The 25,355-nt window shown below is 40.4% G+C and overlaps 1 protein-coding gene across 20 annotated transcripts in view; it reads left to right on the forward strand.

Annotated features, from left to right (window-relative positions):
- Positions 1-25,355, forward strand: part of RBFOX1 (RNA binding fox-1 homolog 1) — a gene marked incomplete at both ends in the record, with an annotated part of 1,044,696 nt that overhangs the window by 996,799 nt on the left and 22,542 nt on the right. For 16 of the 20 annotated variants that reach the window (XM_079761233.1, XM_079761220.1, XM_079761226.1 and 13 more), the window contains one exon: positions 10,489-10,553. In XM_079761233.1, the coding sequence (XP_079617359.1) occupies positions 10,489-10,553 (65 nt within the window). Of the gene's footprint in view, positions 1-5,550; positions 5,594-10,488; positions 10,554-25,355 lie in introns of all 20 variants that reach the window. The other 4 variants (XM_079761234.1, XM_079761223.1, XM_079761222.1 and 1 more) reach the window with 1 other exon arrangement.

The raw sequence follows: 25,355 nt of genomic DNA on the forward strand, positions 1-25,355 counted from the left end.
AAGTGTTTCTCATTATGGGCACCATAATTAAACTTACCTAAGTTGATCTAGAATTAGTTATTCTCCTTCATTGTGATATTAGCAGCAATGTTATGAAAATGACTTGGAATAAACACAATTTAAAATAAATTAGCAGGATTGGAGGGTATTTTCTAAGTTATATACTTTTTTATTACAAGTGACCTCAAGTAATTTCGCTGCAATCATACTTGTTTTATAGACCAGATAACAAAGAAAAATAAGACCACATTGCTGATCAAATTGATGTCATTTACTAGAAAATGGGAAAGACACTGGTTATTTAATTTTTCCCTTTGAATTTCAAATAATTACAATTTGAGACATAGTATTAGTCTACATCAGTGATGAACTTAGTTGAGTTCTATTATTATTGCATCAAGTACATTTATTATAATCTGCGAGTTAGCTCTTTTCCATAATAATACTTATTAATGATTTACATGTTCTTTATGCACTCAGTGAACAACCAACTTTCTTTTTTGTGTTGCTTGATTTACTCCTTCGCACGTCTCCTTTTCCCAGACTTTCCGTTTATACCATTTTAAATAGAAAGGCAGGTGGAGGCTGAGCAGGCTGGACTCATCCATACCCTTAGATACCCAGTGAACCCATCAGTCTGCACACTCCCCATTGTACCCTCTGGATAGCATAAGCATATGGAGGGACTATAGTTGGCATAATTAATTTTAGGGCTTTATTTATTTATTTACTTATTTTAAATTTTTATTTGAGAGAGAGTGGAAGGGAGAAGGAGAGAGACAGAAAAGCATTGATGAGAGAGAGAAACATTGATTGGGCCACCTCCTGATTGCTACCCACTGGGGACTGAGCCCTCAACCCCACATGTGCCCAGATTTGGAATTGAATCGGCAACCTCTTGGTGCACGGATCCACACTCAACTAACTGAGCCATACTGGCCACAGCAGGGTTTTTGTGGGTTTTTTTTTTCTTTTTGTGTGTGTGTGTGTGTGAAATTAAAGGGAGTAGAGAAAGGATGAAGAAATTTTAAAAAGAAAAAATCCACCAAAAAGAGAACTGTCTTCATCAACACTTACCCCAGGGGAGAACAATGTGGATGTTATGTAAGCTTATTATTATATTAGTTATCATTTATTAGTTCACCTCTCTGTAAAATGACAATAATTTGTTGCATTATTTTACTCCTAATAAATAATTGAATTATTAATTGAAACTGTTCTGTGGAGATTTCAAATTAGCCTTTTTCTCTTACTTCATAGATTTTTGTCTAGTTACTTAGTAAAGCTTCTTGAAGGCACAGCTGTAAGAGTCCACAAAGAAATAGAATGACTAGTGAGAGTAACTGATAGTGTGTAGATCTGTGTTGGTTGGGATAAAGGAAAATCCCTAAGAACGAGGCGAATGGAAAGAGCAGAGAAAGTTAGAAGAAGGAAAATACACCAACATCCACTCTAAGGTGGAAAGAGAAATTCCATTGAGAAAGGAAAGTTCCAGAAAACTCCTTTGAGTTTTTTGGTTCCTTTAAGAGCTTTTATTTCCCACAAATTCATCATATTTGGGCAAAGAACACCAGGCTCAGTGGTACAGCCCCTGTAGGTATCTGAGTGAGGTATAGATGAAAGGAATTATTTCAGTAACTTCAAGTCCTGAGTTTTCTGGTTTCTAAGTTTAGAAAACTATTCCGCCCTAGCTGGTTTGGCGCAGTGGATAGAGTGTTGGCCTGTGGATAGAGCGTTGGCCTGTGGCCAGTCAAGGGCACATGCCGGGGTTGCGGGCACGATTCCCAGTAGGGGGCATGCAGAAGGCAGCCAGTCAATGATTTCCTCTCATCATTGATGTTTCTCTCTCTCTCTCTCTCTCTCTCTCTCTCTCTCTCTCTCTCTCTCTTCCTATTTGAAATCAATAAAATAAAAAAAATTAAGATTTAAGTTAGAAAACTATTCCTCTCACTCTTTTCAAGCCACCCTAGTAGCCAAAAAAATTTATACATTTTCCCACTGTTCCTATTATAGTGCCAGTAAGATTTTTCAGGGAGGGGGGCGTGGGGGGCGTTCCAAATAGACAAATAGGTGATGGGAAAAACTAGCTGAAATATGAACTTTAACCCTTTGCACTCGCTTGCTTTTTTTCTCGATTCCTGCTACCGATGCTAATCGTGTCGAGTCATACTCGACATCCGAGTGCAAAAGGTTAAGTTTTATTTACCCAGCACATTTCTCTGTCCTCTTTCCAGAAGGTAGCTCAGACCTTGCAGACCTTCCTGAATTTTTTTGTTCTGTATAAGATGGCAATTCTGGAATATTGCTGCTGGGTGGTGCGTGCACATGAGCGACAGTGGTGAACTGGTCCACCCCATTATGGCAGCAGAGCAAGGGTTCATGGTTGGCCTTAAGTTGATTTAAGGGCGAGGAAAAAATAGGAGTATTTCCTGCACTCTAGAATTTATGAAGCAGGATTCATCCTGGCTAGAAGTAATTTTGAATGTGCTTTTTCAAGTTGCTATCCCACCTCCCTTGAGATACTGGTATGTTCTGATGAGCAGACATGTCCCCAGTGCTCCATTTCTTAAAGAAATGATGATTAAAGAGGTTAGTAAAGCACGTGAGGTTCTGTTCTATTTAAAGGAAGTTTCTGGCTTGCTTCTTCCATCTTGTTAGAAATAGTGCACAATAAATAGGTTTCAGGCAATCCGGAGAGGACCTGGGACGTGTGTTGGACACTTTACTCACTTCTAATAGATTTAAACCAGCTATTTCTGTGTAATTTAATTGGGAGAGGAGCAAGCTTCTTGCTTTGGTTACTTTTAAGAGGTTAAGGGGAATCTGCTCTCCAGTTCTTCCTGCTCAGACATTCTCAGCGTTGGCAGCATATCAGCAACTCAACAGCAAGGATGCCAGCTCCGACACCAGAATGACTGCCCTTTTCTGCGCATCCCACTTTCTCCTGCCCCTTCTCCTCTTTGTTTTTCAATGTCTCTCCATTCCTCCCTCCTGATATGGGAGCCCTCGGGCATTTCTGATTTGAGAGATCTGCAGGACCCCCTGCAACTGGCAAGCAACAACCTCCTACCTAGAATGAGCTCCTTCTTCACCTTTCAGAGCAGAGAGGATTGGGGAGAGAGGGAGAGATGTTCAGAGATGCCAGGGATGCTGGGAGCTAAAGCAAACACCAGGGAAGTGTGTGTAGGCTGAGGGCAAAGAAAAAAGCATCCTATGCAGGAGCCCAGCCAAGCAGGAGAAACACTGCCTCTCACCCACACAGGACATGTTCAGACCCAGTGTGGATGCCACTCCTCAGAGAGGAGGTAGGGGGTTTCTGAGTCAGAAAGGAGGCGAGAAAAGGTCACATCTGGGTCACTTCCACCTGGGAACATACCCCTGCTTCCCCAACACACACACATGCATACACACACACAAACACACTTTTATGTCAAAAAATGGGAATTTAGTTGGCATAGCTAGCATATTAAATCTACTAGTTCAGTGTTATTACTTAGTGGTGGACATTTAAATCATTCCTTATAAATTAAAAAGTGGGTAAAGTTAAAGAAAAAATCAATAATAGTAAAGGTGACACATGGGTATGACAGTGGTTAGAAAGGTGAAGTGGGAAGAATAAGTTGCCTGGACCTGAGACATAATCTGTCACACTTAGGGGTGGAGCTATAGCCATTATGAAGCCAGAATTGATCAGGGAGTGGGAAATAAGTGTTGCTTATGTGATCTTAGCCAAGACACTTACCTTAATCCATGCAGGGAGATGTCAAAGAATGGGGCATTTGATCAAAGGGTAGCTATCGAAAATTGAAAGAAAGAAATGACAACAGAGCTGTCAAAAGGAATTGACTGGAAACTAGAGTAAGACAGTGGAGTTGCAGTGGGAAGAAGGGAAGCGAAGACCGTGAAGGAGAGTGAGAGAGGGAACTGGCAGATAAAGCAAATGTTAACCACATGCCCTTGTATTCGGAGAGCCCCAAGCTTCCTAACAGGCAATGCAACCTTGAGACTGCCTGGCAAATGTGTCAATGAGATCCCAGCACATTTTCGCATCATTCCTAAATTCTGTCATGACAGCTTCTGGTTGACACCATGGCTAAATACAGTTATTTCTGAATTCATGTCACTCTGCTGTCCATGGATCTTAAAGCAGAGAGGTGTCCTCATTCCACCGCTGGTGGAGCTCAGTAGCTTCAGGAACATGCAAAGCTGGAGAGTGGAAATTCTCCAAATAAAAACCCCACGTGCTTATTCTGAGACACTGTTTTCAGTGTGAGTCCCTCAGCATCAGCATTGGGCATCTAGGAGAGGTGACAGCCCATCAGAAAGTTAAGCATCTATAGGTGAAGACCAGACACTCAGCCCTCACCTCCTCTCTTCACCCAGCTCTGCAAGGGAGTGGTCTCATTACCTATTACCTCACCTGATTTTTCCAAACCAGAAATGTTTTCTTTTTAGAAAATAGGTGATATCATTTCACCAGAAATCTCTCTCTCTCTCTCTCTCTCTCTCTCTCTCTCTCTCTCTCTCTCTCTCTCTCTCTTTCTCTCTCTCCGTCTCCGTCTCCCTCTCCCTCTCCCTCTCCCTCTCCCTCTCCCTCTCCATATATATCCCTCCAAAATTATAAAGGCAGTGTTTATTAAAATACATTTCATTTTCAAAATTGGCCTACCAGCTGTTAAAGTATGTATACATTTTGGGGGAACACCTTGTATATATACACCTTTACAAGGCAGGTCCCTAAATATCTTAAAATATTTACCTGGAGGTCTGCCTAGGACTGGAAATTTCACTTCAAACTAGAACCACACATGAAAGATTAGCCACACCCATGAAACACTCTCCCATCCACAAATCACCTCCACCTGTCCCTTGGTTCTTTTGACATTTTGTCAGTGTTATACTTGAATCAAGTAATAACATGTTAACAACACATATATTTTCTAGACTCATTCGCATGTACACACACACACACACACACATCATTTTTCTAGTCATATCTATTCAAAGTAGCTTTGGTAGCTTCCATGTGCTTCATTAATTTATTAAATACAATTGTGCTTTTTGATGTTAGTCGAAATTAAATTTAAGAAATACAGGTGTTGTACAGTTATGGTTGCTACTGTACTGTCACCTTAACTGCCTCAATAATTTGGCATTGAAGTTAAATCCTCAGGTATTCTGGAGAATTCTGATCATGAGCTCAAGAGAGAAACTTCAAAATAGTTAACTCGAACCATTGGAATGTGCTTGGAAGGACAAAAAGCCATGAAAATATCTTTTCTTCCTCCTTTAAAAAGAAACATGGGTTAGAACACAAATCACTGAGTTATTTGATCCCATCTCCCCCTTCTTGATTCTCTCAGTTACAGAAATTTGCAACTAGAATTGTTTGGCACTGGTTTCTCTCCTGGTTCCATGGGTCACTCCAGGTCTTAGTGAAGAGAAGCAAACTTGTAAATGAATTGCTCTGGAATTTCGGTCTGACTTATGCATTTTCTTTTATTTATTTCATTTTTGCATTGAAAACATTACATTTCTGTTTCCTTATAGAGTAGTGTATCAAGAGCCTGTGTATGGCAATAAATTGCTACAGGTATGAAATCCTGACTGGTGGAAAAACTCATCACTCTGGTTGTGGGTTTGCTGTGAAATCTTACTAACAAGACCATTCCAGGGAGGCGATATTCTCTAACATAGGAGGAAAGACTGAACTGAATTTTCCAGTTTTGATGTGAATTCTCCAAGAATGGAGATGATCATCCTCAGATTTATCCTTTGCTAGATCATGAGTTTATCAAAATGGGGGTCTGGCTTGGCTATAGATTTCTTAAAGTGCATCTGGTCTCAATTAATATAAATTCAGTGAAAAAGGACTCTAGGGTTTCATTGAACTAATTGTCTAAGAAAAATTTTAGTAGGTTCCAGGAGTCACCTGGAATGGTTAAATTAAAAAAAAAAACACCTCTTATGCATCTAGTATTGAGGATAACTAACATATTTCTTCATGGTTTCATTGTGGGCTCTTATAAATTTGTTTCACGCCCATTGCTATAGCTTCCAAACCTACTTCTCACTGCCAAAGCAACCCCCAAATGAACAAATTTGCAGGAAGAAATGAGCCCCACATTCATTGGAATATAGATGGTTGAGTCTCCATATTTGGTCTAAAACCAACATTAAAACTGTCAAATAAAATGAAAGAAGAATGTAATACTAGGGTAATCAGTGGGAGTTTTATTACATGGGCTTTCCTATAACCTGCAATTATCATTTTTGTTCAGTACTAAGTCCATTAAGAAAGTACATTTTTTACTGTGAAAATTAATCATTTTAATAAGAACTCTATTATGAAAAAGGGGTACTTGAGACTAAGAGAGGACAAATTAATTAAAATTCCTGACATGAACTTTTATTTTTACCTTTCAAGAAAACTTGCCACATTTCAAAAACAGCTGAATGTATAATGCAGATAAATTAGGGAATAATGATTTATATTTAAGTTTCTCATCTAGCAAATGTCCTTATAAATGTTGTTTTCAGACATAAAATGTTGAGTTCATTAAATATACACCAATCTACCGCTTTGCACAAAGTGAGATCCTGGGATATCCTCGGAGAGGAGGAGATGTGTCTGAGATCAAGCCCATCACAGTCCCACCCTTTCCAGGTCCCCACCAGCACCCACAAGTTTCACCTCCCCCAAGTAATTCACCATTTGGATAGTAGAACATCTTTTTCCAAAAAGTATTCTCTAATGTTAACAATGGGATTCCCTTTGTCAAACTACTTTGCGATGCAGTGGAGATCCATGGTGCTTGTAAGCATTGCTTTAAGTTCCACAAATAGAGCAACCACTTCCATAGTGTTTAATTAAGTAATTCCCAAGCCTATCTGATTCAGGTACCTTCCCCTTCCCTGCTACTATTAGTATCCCAGCAGTACACTTCTGAAAATACTTTATTAGGGCATCACTAGAGATTCATAATCAGTAACTCCCCCCAAAGGACCTCCAGGGGTCTCGGTAACAAAGGAAATGTTTCCGATCCAGTGAGCCAGTATCTTAGGTGGCTACATCCATCTGATGGTGGTGGCAGGGGAGGGAAGGGCAATTTATAAGGGCCATTTAAAATTTATATTTCATATAAGGTCACATTTATATTTTGACTAGAGGCCCAGTGCACGAAATTCGTGCATGGGGGCGGGGGGTGGGGGTCCCTCAGCCCGGCCTGCACCCTTTCCAGTCCAGGACCCCTTGGGGGATGTCCGACATCAGGAAGGTCGTTTGGCTGTCTGGTCTAATTAGCATATTACACTTTTATTATTATAGATGCTGTCCAGCATGTGAAAAATGAGTATGCTTTATGAGTAGGGAGTGTAGAATTATGTTGTGCTTGTCACCCTTTTTCCCTTGGTAGTGGGAAAAATCTCACTGTCAAGGATGCATTTTCGTCCTAAGATCTGGGAGGACCAGTTTCAACATGGACACGGTGTGGTGACAAGCAAATGGAAGTGAGCTCTCCTTTTTCAGACATTAGCACAGAACCTTGCAGCAGCTCTGGCTATGCTCAGCGAACTGCAAAATATGGAGCAATAAAATTGATGACAGTTACCTGTTAGAAAGGCAAATTAAAGCAATTTGTATTTTTTTGATAATTTTACAGTATTTGCACACAGACACTGAGTTAATACACAACTCTGTTATTCCCCTAATACGGATTTTATACAGACGAAAAGCAGTCCAGAAGGCAATGAAGTAGATAGATGTGCAGGCATTAGGCCACCTAACCCTTTTCTTTTCCCAATTGTTACATATTTCAGGGATCACATAGACCTGGACTCACTAGGGTTGCCACCAGCCCCGTGTGGCTATTTATATTCAAATGAACCCAAATTCAATAAATTATAAATTCAGTTTGTTGTACTGGCCACATTTCCAGTATTCAGTAGTCACTGACAAGTGGCTACAGTATCGTACAGCACAGACACAGGACATTTCCATCATTACCAGGTGGTCTACTGGACAGCAAGGAGACCACAAATCAAGGTCAACATCTTCCCACTGGCTCTACAGACTTTAGCAAACGATGGCCTTGACTCTTGAATCTGGAAAGCTTGTAAACAAATTCCTGATGAACAAAAATAAGCATTAGGGCACTGACCACTGGTGCCAGTATTGCATGGAAACTCACTCCTATGGTCTCTGAGTGGCCAAATCATATTCAACTATGTAGAGGACAGGTCCTCTTAAAGCTTCATAGATGAACATGTCTATTGTGTGGCTGGATCCCCGGTGTTCAGATATCCATGTTAGGTTCATACAAGAAATATGGGCCTAGTGCTCAGTGAGGTTCATGTTAGTAGCCTTCTGTGTGCACTGCCACAGTTATTTCCACTTATCAAACTGGTTACCTAATTTCATTGAGGAAAACTACTGCTGAAGTTGAGGGAGACGTACAGAGTTCAAACAAAGAGGATTTGCAAGTGGGACGTGGCTAAAAATCTTTGCTGGGACCAAATTCACAGTCACCAAAGCATGATTGACATGGCATTTGATGCAAATATCTTGGCAGGATTTTTTTTTTTTTATTCTGGGAGTGAGAGACAAAAATAACACACACTCACACACACACATGCACACATCCACATGCACACACACACTTTCTCCACTCAAAGCTTTCAGCTGGTTGGAGCTAATGCTTCCTAGCCATCAGCTAGCCAATTCCAGCCCCTTCCTCCTCCCTCATGAAGTGCACTGCACAGGCCTGCACACCCGTGTCTTTCTGGATGCATCAAGAAAGCCATGGAGATGGACAGGCAAATGAAAAGAATGGCTCGCTCCAGAAATCAGGTGACCTCTTTCCCCTCAGCCCACCAGCCTGTCTGAGCTTGGTGCTGGTGTGACAACAGCTTTGGTTTTACAATTCCTCAGCACATTTAATGAGTTTCCCCACTCCTAATTAGAGAACATGGTGTTTGGAACACCAGGTGGTGTCTGGCTAAGACCTCATGTTTTTGTTTTTTTTGTTTTGTTTTTGTTTTTTTACTTTTACATTGTTTTTCAAGGGAGACATTTTTTCTTTTATCTGGCTCCAAATTATTGCTGATTATCTGTCAGAATGTCTTGGATCTGTCTCCTCCAGGACTGATTCGAAGAACAAACTTGTGCAAGGATAAACTAGCTTTCTAGAATTGCTGTGTAAGTGATGGCAAAATTCCTCTGAAAGTGAGCTGTGGGTGGTAGAAGGTAGAAATAAATTATTGAGGCCAGTTTAATCTACATTTTAAAAGATGAGTTTTGAGCTTCCCCATTCATCTGCCTCCTATCCTACTACTTGGTTTTTCCCTATAGGATATGAAGCCAAATGTAACAAACTCCTCTACTCTCAATTCTACTCTTAGATACCCTTTGGCACATCCATGGTCTTGCTGTTAAGTGCCCCTGGACAGAGTAGCCTGTCCCAAGTTGCCCCGCAGAGGATTGTGGGACTGCATTCCTATTAGAACCTGAATGGTCCCTGTCTTATCAGTGGAGCCTGGAGCCTGTTTGTTAATTGTGCTGAGATCATTCTACAGTGGCTGATGTCTCGCCGTGGTCGGCTGAGCAAGACGCTCTGTTATTTTCACAGTTTGATAATCAATGCTCTGCTGAACACATTCCTTTCAAATATGCCCATTTGCTTGTCCTCTGCTTAATTGAACAATTGCAATTACTGGTACATACAACTAAATGTTAATTATTTTTTCAGATTTTTTTCTCTCTTAATGATTTTATTTACAAATTGGAATCCTTTATCATATTTTCCACACCGAATTCCGCATCCGAATCTCTGTGATATCTTTAGCCAAAAAGACGGAATTTTTAAGAAGCATTTACCATTCCTTTTAAAAATAATTATGTAAGATGTGGAAAGCTAAGGACTGTCTTCTTTAATTGCTTTACTGATTAAACAACTATATATGCAAGAGATTACTAGTAAGCTTGCCTTCTAAGGGGTTGAAAAATAAATAAATATAAAAGACAAAGAGAGTAGTAGTTTAACCTATACTAGATTTTTAAGGAAGTAATCAAAGACTGTTTGAATAAAATGTAAGTTAATAGTTAATAAGTAAAGGTAAAGTGTAATCAGTTTTGAAAATCTGGAAAGTTCAGCAAAGTATCAAGAGTATTTAAATAATTCCCCATAATCCTCCCTATCCCAAGACAATCACTGTTAACTCTTAGGTACATGTCCCTCAAAGGGTACCTGGGTTCTCCCTTGGGGATATGCTTACACCTGCTAACCTTTAACATCCGGCTGGGGTTGGTCTCCAATCCCCTTGTCTCTCTGGTGTGTGTTTTTGTACTTGTGCTCTGACACTAAGCTTTCATTAACCTCCACTTTAGACTGGTAGATTTGGGTAACTGCTGTTCTCGTGTGGTTTCACCATGGGGCATCCCTGAGTCGGGCTCCTTGGCATCTCTAAGTTCACTTTCTCCTTGTGTTTTAGGGTGGTTATGCTGCATACCGCTACGCCCAGCCTACCCCAGCCACTGCAGCTGCCTACAGTGACAGGTAAGGGTCTTCCTTTTTGTGCTTGACAGCTACTTGGAAATTAACTCAGCTGGTGGGGAGACGAGATTCGTGTCCAGTCTTGATGCAAATGCATGACATCTGGGTAGGCAGCACCCACCAAGTTAGGTCCCACGTGAGACTACAAAGAGGGCCACATAGAGACAGGATGGACAGCGATGCCCAGTTCATTCCCAACTCTCGCCCTCTTTGCTAAGACACAAAGAAAATGGTATGTTTTGTTTGTGTAGAGATCGTTCAGCCCTTGCGACAGCACACCTTGCATGTACATGCACACTCCCTGTGCAACCTTCTCATGGTCTTCTCTGGAAGACCATGGTCTCATCCAGCTCAGATGAAGAAAACAGAAGATGATCCTGCAGGCTTACCTTGATTGCAAGCACCCCATTTCCCTTTGTTACAACTCTTTACACCCAGGAAACCACTATTTAATCCATCATAAAGGAATGGGGGAGGCGTAGCTGGCATTCCTAAGTAGATTGGTTCTTTTTGCCACATCCAGTGTCCAATCCTCCTAAGACAAGCTGACTTTTATTTGTAATGCACACCACACCCTAAGACTGGCAGCAGAAGGGACAGAAGTGGGTTTAAAAAATGCATAAGTCATAATGGATGGCGGGGGAGGGTTGGTGTGGAAGAGCTTTATGACCAATTACCCAGGCTTAACAGATGACTCGGTTCCTGAAACGACAAGCCACAGCTATTTCTGTTTAGGTGCCTTGAAAAAAGAAAGTGTGTGTTTCCATATTGAATGCAATGTGTTGGCTCTGTTTCCTGAGGACATAAATGTGAATGTTCAGATGCTCTGCATGCTCAAATGTCACTGAGGGTGCTTATTTTGGGTAATGACTCCTTTAATTTAAAAATACGTTTCATGAATAAAGCAGTGATGATAACAATTTGCATGTGTGGCTGAGGCATGCTGGGTCAGACAGGTAAGCAAGGAGATGTATTTGACCTTGAATGGGACGTGTCGGCAGCCACTGGTCCTCCTCCCCGGGCTGTTGTGACTGGGTTCCTACCTGGGTTTGCTCTGGTGCTTTCCCTGCAGTTCCATTCCATTCCTCACAGACGTGTTGTGAGCTCATGGCGGCTACAGGATTCTTCTGAGGTCTAATAAAGCAAAGGCAATTGCTGAGCCCTAAGAGCGGCACTTTGAAAACCGCATGCATTCACATGTAATAAAATGTCTCTTTGGCAAGGTAGAGGTGAGATCTGCCTTCTGCTTGTATGCAGGTATTACTATATTCTTAAAAACAACCATAACCAGGCCTCAAGGCTGGAGGGAGCCTCCGAATAGATTCAAACAATTGGCAAGATTCAGATACAAATACATAAATGATGCAGTTACCCAAGAATCACTTGTTAAGATGCAGAATAGGTTTTATGTAAGTTGCTATCTTCGATACACTTTGACACTGGATTAGGAAAAAGGAGAGGGTCAGTAGGTTAATAAAAACGTTGACAGTCTTGAAGTATTTAAGATTATCCTACAAATGAAAAGGCTTAACACTATTAAATTCTGCACACCAAAGATTCACAAAGTATCAATTGTAATGTGGTTTATCTACAATCCTTAATTATTTTTATGAAAATATTTCTAGATGCTAAATTCGCAAACACCCACTTTGTATGTAATTATAATCATAGTAACTTAAGCCTGCTGTATAATTATAAGAATCTTAAACAGATTTATTTTGGGAGGGATTTTTATCTTGCTTCTCAGTATAAGTGCATCTATCCCCAAGTTGAAAACAAGGTTAATTACAAAGATCTCATTTAAATTGCGTTCTTCAATAAGACCAATCTAGACATTTAAAAAAATAATGTTTAACACTATTCTTAGATAGAATTACTTGAGGATCTGTTCATCTCCATTTGTATTCACCTAAAACTTAAGTTAAAATGTTGTTGCATTTGGGGGCACCATATATGCAAATATGTGTATGAAAATCTGTTATTTTAATTTTATTAAGATTTTCATTGGCAACATGTCTTACTGAAAAATTGCCCTCATTCTTGAATTGGTAAATTTTGAATAACTTTACAATTCCCACTTGAGTATAATAGTTTCAGTTGAAGAAACAAACTCAGTGGTAATAGTCTTGTCCATGTAATTGGCCTCTTGCTGTTCATTAAAAAATTTGCACATTAGGTCTTCTTGCTTGCTGTGTAAATTGGTTACCAACCCTATTTAACTGTATTATAAGCAAGACACATGCCACATATGGAAATATAGCATTGAGGTAAACGCAGTAATAGGTAAATTACCAGAAAACAATCTTTAAAATGATATTTCTGGTTTGATTTGGAAAGTGTATTTATGAAATGGCGGTCTTCCCTATTACTTTTAGCAAACAGGTAAGGTGAAGAAAGACCCTTTAATAGAAGACACATGTTTTGGGGAAAATGTGAAATTATCAGAATAGCTTTAGAATCTAGATTGAAGATGCCAAGTATCTAGAATTTATCTTAGGGCAGTTGTGTAATATTTTATTTTAACACAATCCCAGTGTAATAGCAGTAGTGCTCAATTCTTAGCTCCTGTTCTCTAGAAGATAAAGAGAAAAACTCCTTAACCCAAAGAAGCCCTTCCAAAATAGGAGGTAAAATCAGCAGGAATTAGAACGTTTCGGTAATGTCCATAGTTGTCAACCTGTTCCATAGAGAACTGCAGCAACCTGCCCGGTAACCATGAGTCATTTCAGATGTCTTGAAAGTAAAAGAAGTTTGGTGTCCCCAGTTGGTAGAATTTTACCTTTTATCAGCACAAATTAAACTTTCATCAAATTAAAAATTCAGGGACTTTTGAAAAATATTGAACTCAGGTAACCTCGGGACTGCCCAGAAGGTCCTTGATGGGCAGCTTGCAACTCTCTGCCCATCATTTTCTTGGTTAAACTATCACATGCTGATTATCCTGGAGCATCCTGAGAGTTTCTGAATGCTGACCTCCAGAATGAAGACCATCTGGTGTGGGCAGAGATTTCCCCAAAAGAAAAAGACCTGACTGGATTAGGTAATTTTATAGCCTCCTGGTGCATTTAACGGGAATAGGCAAACATCTTTCCTCGGCATTTAGGAAGTATTTGGTAAGCACTTGACCTCACCAGATCTTTATTTCCAACCTGACTTTGATTTATGAAACGCCGACTGTCCAAACTGTCAAAGGAGATTGTGTTCTGAGCTTGAACCAATGAAAGCATGGCAGTGGGGCCTACGGTCATCTGGTCATTGCATGCCACTTGGTGTTGCTGATGTGTCCGTGATACGTTCTGGATTTGACAGGTCCATCATCACATTAGCTCGAGGAATGGCTTGCTTGGATTTAGCCTGGGGGCAGGCTTCTCTCTACGGATTGGCTCTTGGTTTCTTTGTGTATTATGACTTGATGGTTGTTGCATCTTGGAGCAGCCAAACAAGGGGGTGGGGTGGGGGAGGATTCCCTGTTCAATGAATTATGCTGCAAATGTTTGGGGAAATACCTATGGTGTGTACATAGCTTGGATGAAAATGTGAACTCTTCGGAAAGGCAGGTATTTGTCATGCTTGTCCTGCTTGCTGACATCCTAACATCTAACAACCAGTGCATGAGAACGTCCCTCCACTTTAGGACCGAAGGGAATTAGACACAGATCAGCTCGAGAAGAAAGTTATACAAAGCCGTTCACTCAGAAATTTCATAATGATCCCATTGCACTGATAGTTACCAGGGACCCTTTCTTCTTTTATGTAAGATGTATTTCCTTTAAGAACCCCTGACATCAGCAGCTTTATACATACAATTAGAGACCTGGCAGTGCAGATGACTCTAGACTGAGCAAAAGAGACAGCAAGCAACTGGGCTTTGTTTATTTTCTACCCCTTTTAGTTTGTTTGATTTTTGAGATCTTAAAGTTTTTTTGGCAGTATTAGACTATACCATATGAAGTTTCGATTTTTGTAGGACAAACATGGTGTGATGGCAAGTTCAACTTAACAGACAATCTAATGAAAATGCCATAATACCAATTATCTTGCTCTCTGCATTTGAAATATATATGTATATTCAGACATATATATGTGTGTGTGTGTTGACATACATACATGTGTACAACACACATACACATACCTGTGCCTTAGGACCTCAGGAAGGACTCACTAGAGCAGTGGTCGGCAAACCACGGCTCACGAGCCACATGCGGCTCTTTGGCCCCTTGAGTGTGGCTCTTCCACAAAATACCACGTGCGGGCGCGCACGTACAGTGCAATTGAAGGAGTACCCTAATTAAGTTAATAACAATATACCTACCTATATAGTTTAAGTTTAAAAAATTTGGCTCTCAAAAGAAATTTCAATCATTGTACTGTTGATATTTGGCTCTGTTGACTAATGAGTTTGCCTACCACTGCACTAGAGTAACTAGGTAAATGTTAATAAAATGTGGCCAGGACTGGTCATACTCAGGCTGTAGTTACAAGCCACATGCTACAACACTGTTTAATTCTGATATTCATAACCCATGAATAAAAGGTGCTGTTTAAGGGAGAAGTAAATTAGTAGTTCTTTTTAAAAACTCAACAGAGATAAGTAGGCATGCCTTTGGGGTCATGGAGAAGCTGGTCTACTATTTTAAATTATATAAGTGATAGAGATAGTTATATATATCTATACATACACACACAAAGATGGGTAGATGGATAGATAGATAGGTGGGTGGGTGGATGGATAGAAAGATAGATAGATAGATAGATGATAGATTAAAACATACACAGATTATATAGGTGGCCAGGTGGATGAACAGAAAGAAAGAGAGACAGAAGAAACAAGGAAGGAAGCAAGCAAGCAAGGAAGAAAAGAGGTAGCAAAAGACCAAATTTCTGCCTTCTTATACTATTTTGTCATAAGCATAACTACAGAAAATAGAACTAAAGCCAAGTGTACTTCCTAAGTTTGATCTAAACTGAAGAAGTAAAGGGATTTGAGTTTATTTTCCTTGAGTGCAGGCCACACCCTCTGCATTTGAGAACTTATTATCTCCTAGATTCAGGTTAAATAATAGAAGCCGTTGTTAAAATAAGGCTGACAATTGCATTTTAAATAATACAGCATTTGATTTGGAGTCCTTATCAAATGAGACAGACTAAAAATTAAGAGATTGTCAGCCTGGAAAGCATCTGAGCATCGTGAATGGAAATTTAATTTACTACTTTACAGCATATTTTTGTGGATACAAAAGGTAATTTAAAAAATATTGTTGTACTTTAGGGACTAAATGATAGTACTTTTTCTTATTGTGGGGTAGAACACAGACTGCTTCATCTATGGATAATAGGTCTCCCTTATGAGGACAGGCAATGCCAAGCAGACAAGGGAGGGACTCCCATTGTTTGACTCATTCCTCTCACCTAAGCCAAGTTCCAGAGGCTGAAACTGCTTCTGGTTGCAGAGCAGTAGTGAGCCCCCTGTTCTCTGTGAATTGTGCAGGGAGAGATCTCAAGATCTTATCCTAGTGCTTTGTTTAAAGCACTGTCTCCCCAGGCCGGTTCCAGGCCTGATGGCTGCCTCTGATGACATATTACTGGTTTTCCAGGACAGGGAAAGAACACGGGTGCGATGTAATAGGGCTGTCAGCTCATCTGGGGAATGGCTCAGGCTTTGTCCAGGCTTCTTTCTTAGATGCTGTTTTAAAAAATAGCTTTTCTTTTATGAAACGATGACAGCAGCAAATGGTAGCTTTTTTTTTTTTTCTCTTACCCAGTTTTGTTTTTAATGTTCTTACTTGGCAAAATAAAAGTCAGCAACTCTATGGTAACCTTTCTCTTTTATTTACATTTTCAATCTTTTTTGAGACATCACTGTTGAAAAAAGCCAAAGTGAGAACATTGTAAAATTTGGCGATGCCAAGGATGGCATTCTCAGATGAACAAGAAACTGAGGGCTTAGTTCATGGAGGTTGAGAGAGGATAGAAGTGTATTCTGTGCTATCTCCCCACCTGAGACAAGGATCCTGGGCAAGAGGAAGCCATTCTGAATTCAGATCATAACCTGTTGAGTCAAAGCTTGGCAGCAAACTATAGTAATTACTCTGCACCTCCTTAGATTGTGGCTTGTTGAAATTGTCATTGATTTGAGTTTTTTTATCTTTTCTGCTGTTTTTATATATTCTGATGAGCTCACCTGGGTTCTGCAATTTTAAAAAAGATGCTCTGTTAACTTGTAATAGGAAGTAGGAGAAATGAGTCATTAATGTCTTTATTTATATTCTTTTATATCTCAGTGCCTAGAAAAATATGTCCATTTTTATTATTAGAACACTGGATTAAATATATACATATATATCTCTATATTAGTATATATAATACATAAGTAGGTTATATATTCCTAATTTTATTTATATGCTTAATTTTTTTTTTTTTTTTAGTTTAAAGTTTGCTCAGGAAGAGAAAGTGAAACTAATTATTCCAGCCAGCTTGAGGGTAACTAGAAAGAAACACTTATTGCTTGTGAATTTCCTATTACAAAATGAAAATAGATTTCTTTAATAAAACTTTCAATATATATGACAATGCTGCTGTTAATGTTCATTAAGTGGAAATAGAGGACTTCATTATTTGCACTATTGATTATGACTTCTTGACATACCACACCAGGAGACGAAGTTGGATATAAGAGATGAACCAAACTTTGATTTAAATCATCTCTCTGTAATAATGATAGCAATATTATGATAATAGCAATAATACCAATGGCTATTTATGGAGTCCTTACTAAGTAACAGACACTGTTCTAAATGCCCTACAAATAAAGTGTCATTGAGCTCACACACCAGCCCTGTAAGATTGATGTTGTCACCTCCATTTTACAGACGGGGAAGCAAGCTTGGAAATGTTGAACAAGTTGTCCAGCTCAGCTTAAAAGTTTAAATCTATGCCCTTAATTACTAGATTCTATGGCATCTTAGTGGTGCAACCTTAAGAAGTCATTTATTTGCAGTGGGGACCACCTCATCTGTTATGTGGTTATACTGACTCCACCTTACTGAGTGGTTTTCAAGTTTAGAGACAGTATCTATGAAATATCAAGCACATAGAGGGCAATACATAAAATGTTCTTGTTTTTATTTTTGTATATTCCCATAAGATAATCAATTAAGAGCTTAGAGCTAGAATGAGCTTTGAGAGCTAGAATGGGCTTTGAGGAAACCAAAAACATCCAGGTTATTTCAAATCCACCTGAATCTCTAAAACTCTGGTTTTTGAAACAGTTTAGAGTCACTCAAAGAGTTCAGGTAGAATAGTGACCAAACCTATTCAGCTGAGTATGATATAGACAAGCCTTTTAAAATATAACTAGAGGCCCGGTGCATGAAATTCGTGCATGGAGGGTGTGTCCCTCAGCCCAGCCTGTACCCTCTCCAATCTGGGACCCCTCGAGGGATGTCCGACTGCTCGTTTAGGCCTGATAAACCTGCAGTCGGACATCCATCTCACAATCTAGGACTGCTGGCTCCTAACTGCTCACCTGCCTGCCTTCCTGATTGCCCCTAACTGCTTCTGCCTGCTAGCCTGATCACCCTCTAACCACTCCCCTGACAGCCTGATTGATGCCTAACTGCTCCCCTGACAGCCGGTTTACCCCTAAGTGCCCTCCCCTGCAGGCCTGGTCACCCCTAACTGCCCTCCCCTGCAGGCCTGGTCACCCCCAACTGCCCTCCCCTGCAGGCCTGGTCCCCCCAACTGCCTTTCCCTGAAGGCCCAGTTGCTCCCAACTGCCCTCCCCTGCTGGCCTGATCACCCACAACTGCTCTCCCTTGCAGGCCTGGTCCCTCCCAACTGCCCTCCCCTGCTGGCCATCTTGTGGCGGCCATCTTGTGTCCACATGGGGGCAGCCATCTTTGACCACATGGGAGCAGCCATTTTGAGTGTTGGAGTGATGGTCAATTTGCATATTACTCTTTTATTAGATAGGATAGAGGCCTGGTGCACAGGTGGGGGCTGGCTGGTTTGCCCTGAAGGGTGTCGAGGCCTAGTGCACAGGTGGGGGCTGGCTGGTTTGCCCTGAAGGGTGTCCCGGATCAGGTTGGGGGTACTCTTGGGGTGTGGGGTGGCCTGGGCAAGGGGCCTGTGGTGGTTTGCAGGCCGGCCACACCCCTCAGCAACCCAAGCAGAGGCCCTGGTATCTGGGATTTATTTATCTTCTATAACTGAAACTTTGTAGCCTTGAGCAGAGGCCAGGGCTGGCCAGGAAGCTTGGCTTCTTCCATCGCCAAGGAAATCCAAGCCTCCTGCTCGCTCCATGGCCGCAGCCATCTTGTTTGGGTTAATTTGCATACTCACTCCTGATTGGCTTGTGGGTGCAACAGAGGTACAGTCAATTTGCATGTTTCTCTTTTATTAGTGTAGATAGGTAAGGTTATATGCTAACCTAATCCATTAAGTTCCATGAATAATTTATGGGTTTTATTTGGCTTTGTTTTTGTTTCTTTATGGAAAAACTTTTTAGGGGGAGGTGTGTTTTAGGGGCTGAATAAGCCTTTCAATTTATTATCAGCCCTTCAAAGTTTATATTTTGATATGTCAGGTTGTTTTAAAGTGAGCAGTTTTATATGATCTTTCCTGCAACTTTTTTTTTTTTTTACCATGTAGATTTCTATTTTGAAGTTAGTTTTTTGGTAATGTCTCTTATGTGTCAGGTACTATTTAAAACATTGCATCAACAAGCTAATGAGGTAAGCAGTAGACAATAGAATAATGAGGTAAGCAGATGCCAATAGAAATGATTATTCAGAATGGGATGTGTGACAGAGAAGGGACATTCTGATCAGGACCCATGGACAACAGGCTTCAACTAGGATTATCCCAGGACAACCAGAATATATGTGCTTATCCTAAGCAGAATCCTCACTGTGCAGCTGGAAGAAGTGGGTCCAAACAGGGTGATCTGTGGTCTTGGAAATCCATTGACTGGGCTTCTAATCCAATATGTATTAGGGCAGGTCATGAGCTGTTTCTGCTTCCTTCTGCTTTTGTTACAAGGTCAGGGCAAAGGCACATTTTCAACTTCAAATAGCCATAACTAAGATGTGACTTAAGGACTACAAAGTCAGTGAAATTTCATGCTGTCAAAACAACCAATGTTGTATCTATTTTCCCTATGGGTCAAATAGTTCCAATTGGGCATTCACCAAAAAAATTACCATAACTAACCACACTAATTATGTTTTCTACCAACCTGCTTTGTAGATTGACAATGATTTTATTTGATAACAATTAAGATTGCTCTAAAATCGTGGCGGCGGGAATGTATAGTTCTTGATAGTAACATCAATGTGATTTTTGAAACCTGTGTTTATAGACACAAAGCTCTCTGTGCTGAAAAGTGATATGCCTGTTACTGATAGATATATTCCCGGAGTTTCTCTCATTTCAAATTTACAGAAATGCATGCACACACACACGTTCAAAGAAAGAGTGCTCAAGTTTTTATTTGAAGAATTAATTGCCTTTGGTCCACCATCTATAATGGCTTCTGAACAACTGTTATGCACTATTGGATGAATATGTAATTGAGGCAGTTAAAAAAAGGAACCAGGCCTATAACAGTCAACAGACTGGACCAACAAGGAGTTGGGGAGATATTAAGGAAAATTCCAAACGCAATAGCCCATAGCTGTCACAGCCATGTGGGCAGACACTTTGCCAGTGACGGGACAAGATGTAACAACTCCTTTGGTCATGTCATGGCCTAATTACACACTTTTCAGGTTGCAGATCATTGACTTGATAAGCCACAAAAAAGCAAATAAAAACTGTCTTTTAAGTAAAGGCATCAGGGCCCTTCAGCTGTGAAGGTTTGATAGGCAGATGAACAACCTGTGATAATATAAGCCCATGGGTCTCTGAATGAGCCATTTCCATTGCAAATAAATAATTTTTTTCTCATAAAAGACAGTATTCCAGTCAAATACAAGGGAATATACACATGATAGAATCTTACTTAGCTCATAAAGCATTCATGAAGTTGACAAAAATGAAAACCACTCCATTTCTTTGATTTTTTTTTGGGGGGGGGGGAGGCGGAGGGCACTAGACAATGTACTATAGACTCCATTTTTGGGGGTAAGAGAGAATTTTTCATTAAAAATGTCTAGTATTGCTTTTAAAGTTACCAAAGCAAGTTCTGACTTTGTACCTACAAAAATAACTTTTAATTCTTTCCTAGAAGGACCAATTTCTGTTTACATGTGGCCTCTATGTTATTTCCACATTTGTGTGTAATACCTGTCACTGGACAGAAATAAGTGACCCCTCAAGCTTTCTCTCCTGGCATAGATCACAGTGATTGGTTCCTCTGGAATTATATTCTCCTCCAAAAACATAATAATTTATTTATTTAATTAATAGAAAAAACATTTAGAGTAGAAATCGCTATCAGGATTTAGTGGTGTGGTAGTTTAGAAGGTGAGGGTTTGAGGAAAACTCTGTTACGAGTAACTAGCTCATCAATTTTTATAATTGTTTCCTGACTCATTCTTGCTGCATTGTGATGTGTGAATGTTTGAATAGTTCACTAGGTTGTTGGGTGTTGAGACATAATCAAAGCCAAACACCCTTTCCCTTAATTATCTTAATCATTTAGATGGATATATTTTTGCCTGAGATTATATAATAGAGCACATATCTGATAACTAGCATCAGTGCTTCCCCGTTGCTTTAATAGCCCTGAAATTCATTTTAAAAGAAAACAAAGATTGTGGGATGTTTCTAGCATCCTCTGAATCTCTGTCTCCTTTCATGGTCCAGTGTTGTAACTTGAAAGTTCAAATCACATTACAAAGTGAGGAACTTGCTTTCTTCATCATTTTTACATCATGAGAGGGTTTGTGAACTAATTCTATTAAATAGACGATGAGCGCAGGTGGTTGGGGTGGGGGCACTTAGAAAAGGTGTCCTGGATAACATGAGCCTCACAGCTTTCTCAGAATAATAGCTTCTCTGTTATTCTTTTAGTTGTTGTCTTCAAGTTCTCTATCTCAAACTTAAAACAAAAGAAGCAGACGTGGAAAGAACTGGTTACCTCACTCTGTTCTGAAATGTCAACATGGGAGTGGTCCATGCTGAGAGTCCTGAGAGCCTAGCTCTGCAATGTGTGGTTCCCAGACGAGTGGCATTGGCCTCACCAGGATTTGTGAGACATGCCGGTTCTGAAGTCCCACTCAAACCCCACGGCATCAAAATGTGCACTTTCCAGATCCCAGGGTGATTTGTATGAAGTGTGAGAAGCAGCACCCTGGAGGGCGAGCTTCAATTCTACCCCAATATGAAGTAAATAATGTCGACCCTGGGGTCCCCCTCCACAAACATGTAAGACGTAAGAGAAATTGTCTTTGTAAATTGTTGGTGTGTAACCATCTCCTCTATACTCTCCCTTCTTCAGTGAGAAAATAAGAATTATCAATGTTTGGGTTTCCCTTGCAATCCATGGTGTTGTGATTTCCTTCCTCAAGTTCCCTAGGGCCACAATTAATCATTTTCTTTACTTCAAAGACCCAGGGGTAATGAATGTGATTTTGTGGTCATATCATCTCATGAATTAATAGAACCACACTATAATGTAAGCTGTATCCTGAGAAAGTCCTATCTGATTTCTCTTCTTCTTTTGAGCCTCAGTTTTTTCGTCTGCTAAGTGGGGAGCACAATCCCATCTAGAACCACAAAGAGATGAAACTGAGCATTACTTCATAAACTGAGAGATGTGGTGAAAATGCATGGGACTCTCAATAACAACTGCAAATTGACTGATATTCTAGAGTGTATATTATTGTTTGAAAGCATTGAATATATACAGGGGAGAGCAAGTGAATTAAATTCATTTAAAAGTACAAGTCCTTTTTAATCTGGGCAATCTCTAGGACCAACCCTAACACTAACATTCTGGGAAACCTCAACAGACTGCAACTTATAATTGGCCCGATCAGGATTTGAAGCAGGTTTACAATTATAACAATTATACTCATTGAACCTCCTCTTTGACTGGTGCGTGCAGTAGTAAATCTTCGCTATTCACCTAACGAATATGATCAGAGATTTAGATTTAGACCAGGTTCTTAACTTAGCATAGTTACTTACTACGTGAGATACAGGCACGCTAATTGGCCTATTTGATCATCCATTTCCTCATCTTTAATGGCTAATGAGTGATGCCTGCCTCATTGGGTTGCTAGGAGAATGAATTGTAGTCATGAGCAAAAAGCTCCTTTAATAGTACCTGACACTAAGACACTCAGGATATTGTTATTGGTATTATTATTACCAGTAAACTATGAGGGCATTGTTTTATCTTGAGTAAAAATATGGGTAATTTCCTATAGAAGTAGACTTCTGAATTAGAATAAGGTTTTGACTATAGAAGTGTTGTTTTTTTCCAGATTGTGTCTTCCACCTTAGAAATATAAAAATAGCTATACTTGAAAGTTGCTAAGAGAGTGGAACTTAAGTATTCTCTCTCTCTCTCTCTCTCTCTCTCTCTCTCTCTCTCTCTCACACACACACACAGATAACTATGTGAGGCCATGCATGTGTTGATTTGTGCTAATCATTTTACAGTGTATACATATGTTATATCATCACCCTGTACACCTTTTTAAAAGCACATTGTAATATCTAATTACATGCAATTTTTATTTGTCAGTCACAGCTCAATAAAACTTGGGGGCGGGGGGGAGAAATAGGTTAGGGGAAAAAGTTCTGAAGGAAGAAGCAACCAGGAAGCATGAGGTCAGACAGTCTGTGTTGCTCATCCTTCTCCTGATTTTTAATCGTCTTTTTGGTCCATGGAGGAACTCAGGCAACCAAGGACCATGAGCTTCACAGGAGAATTAGCCAGTTCTCCCAGTGTAAACCAGTAAACCCAGCCTGAAACCATCACAGGTTTAGATTTCTATAAAAACAGCCCCACAAATAGTTACTTTTCAACAAGTCAGTAGTTTGAAATCTGCCCATGTTGCCCTTTCCCATTGCGATTGGTGACAAGTCCAATGCCTGTGGTGGTAATGGGCTGTCAGAATCCCCTCAAGTTCTGGAACTTTCCAGCATAATGCTCACTTTATTTACACATAACTTTTAGGTGGGCCCAGACCTTCTCACTGTGGCCTGTCCACCCTCCAGAGCCTCAGCCTGGACACTCTGTGCTCCTCCCAGCCTCCATAAGAAAGGGACTCTTGGCCCCCAGTGAAGGCTGCTTCCCTGGAGAAGCACACAGGCTGTTCAGGGAACCTGCCCGTCCCACGTCCAGCCCCTGGAAGATGCTCATTCTCATCGGGGGCACGTTCTGTGCTCTCCTTTGCTCTGTCCACCTAAAATAGAAGTGGGATTCTGTCTTCCTGGAGGTCTCAGCCCACTTTTAAAGTGAACTGTAACCTCAAAAGGCTTGTTTTGTTTTGTGCCAAATTATGCTCAGAGGCTGAAATAGCCTTGGCCAATGATTTATTTAATGCAGGTTCACTGCGAGAATTATAATAATTTCGCAAGCCAGGAGCATACAGGATAATGTCTCTTAACAAGCTAATAAAGAAATAACAACATACTCCAAATCAATGATAGATTTATCACACTTTGTTCCGGGCAGAAGGAGATGGAAGGAAAGAAGTCCAGATTCAGTTGAGATGTACCATTATATGAGTTGGCACCTGAGAGAGATGGCTTGGCCAAAGGAAAGCCAATGTCCACATGCCAGAGCAAATGTAAAAGTCCCCTGTTGGTAGAGCATATTGCTAGGGAACAGAGCACCAGTCTTGACTGGCAAGCTGATGTCTTTCGAGGGCCCTCTCCGTGATTTTCACTTCTTGCCCATAAGAGAGTCGGTCGCCTTTAGTGGTGATCACCAAAGGTCTTTGGAGAGCTATTTACATCAGCAGAGTGTAGCCTCGCCCAGACCTAAAACTCCTGGACAGCACTCACAAAGCGCAGCATTTATGGAGTAAATGTCCTCTTGCCACAGTTGTTTCTCCAGGTGTTTCATTTGCTCAGCCCCCAGCAACGCTCCTCAGCAGCTGAGCGACTGAGTGCTTCTCAGTGATGACAGATGAGACGATGACATTCTGACACAGCTTACTTCACTCAGATCAAAACAACTTTGCCCTTAAAAATAACGTCATTTTTTGTCACAAACAAGTGTATTTGAAATCCTATCAAATCAACACACAACAAGGATCTTTACTATCCCCTTCTCACCTCAAAACTGTGGACTGAAAAACACAAAGGCCTGGTCTCTGTGAATAAGGAGAGGAGACTGTTTGCATCCTTTGTGAGTCCATGCGGTCAAAAATATAAATGGCAATATTTTCCCCAAATAACGTGCTCTCACATCTATGACTATGTCCCCATTGATTTAGGGGGGAAACTCTAACAGCTGCATGTGGTAGTTTCCAGATGAGGAAACTGAGACTCAGGAAGGTGAAATGAGGTTTCTAGTGGAACACAGCTTGCATGCGACAGGCCAGGCTTCCAGGTTCGCTGCGAGTGCCCTTTCTCACTGAGAAAAACGTATAGTGGGAACTGGAAGGACTGTTAAATGTTGGAGAAACTACAGTCACAAACATGGACTGTGCTCAAGGCCTCCAGGAAATCCAGATGCGCTTGTACTTCAATTTCCAAAACCCAGAGGTTTTCAGTGGAATATTCAAGTTGGGGATAGACTCATAGCACTTACCTCCTTTTCCATTTAAACAGTGTTTGTATGCAGTATTAACAAGGGGAACTCTGGCTAAGAGAAATGTTTTCAAATGTCTGTCAATACATTTA

The sequence above is a fragment of the Cnephaeus nilssonii genome (assembly GCF_951640355.1).
Source record: "Cnephaeus nilssonii genome assembly, chromosome: 2".
Taxonomy (NCBI): domain Eukaryota; kingdom Metazoa; phylum Chordata; class Mammalia; order Chiroptera; family Vespertilionidae; genus Cnephaeus; species Cnephaeus nilssonii.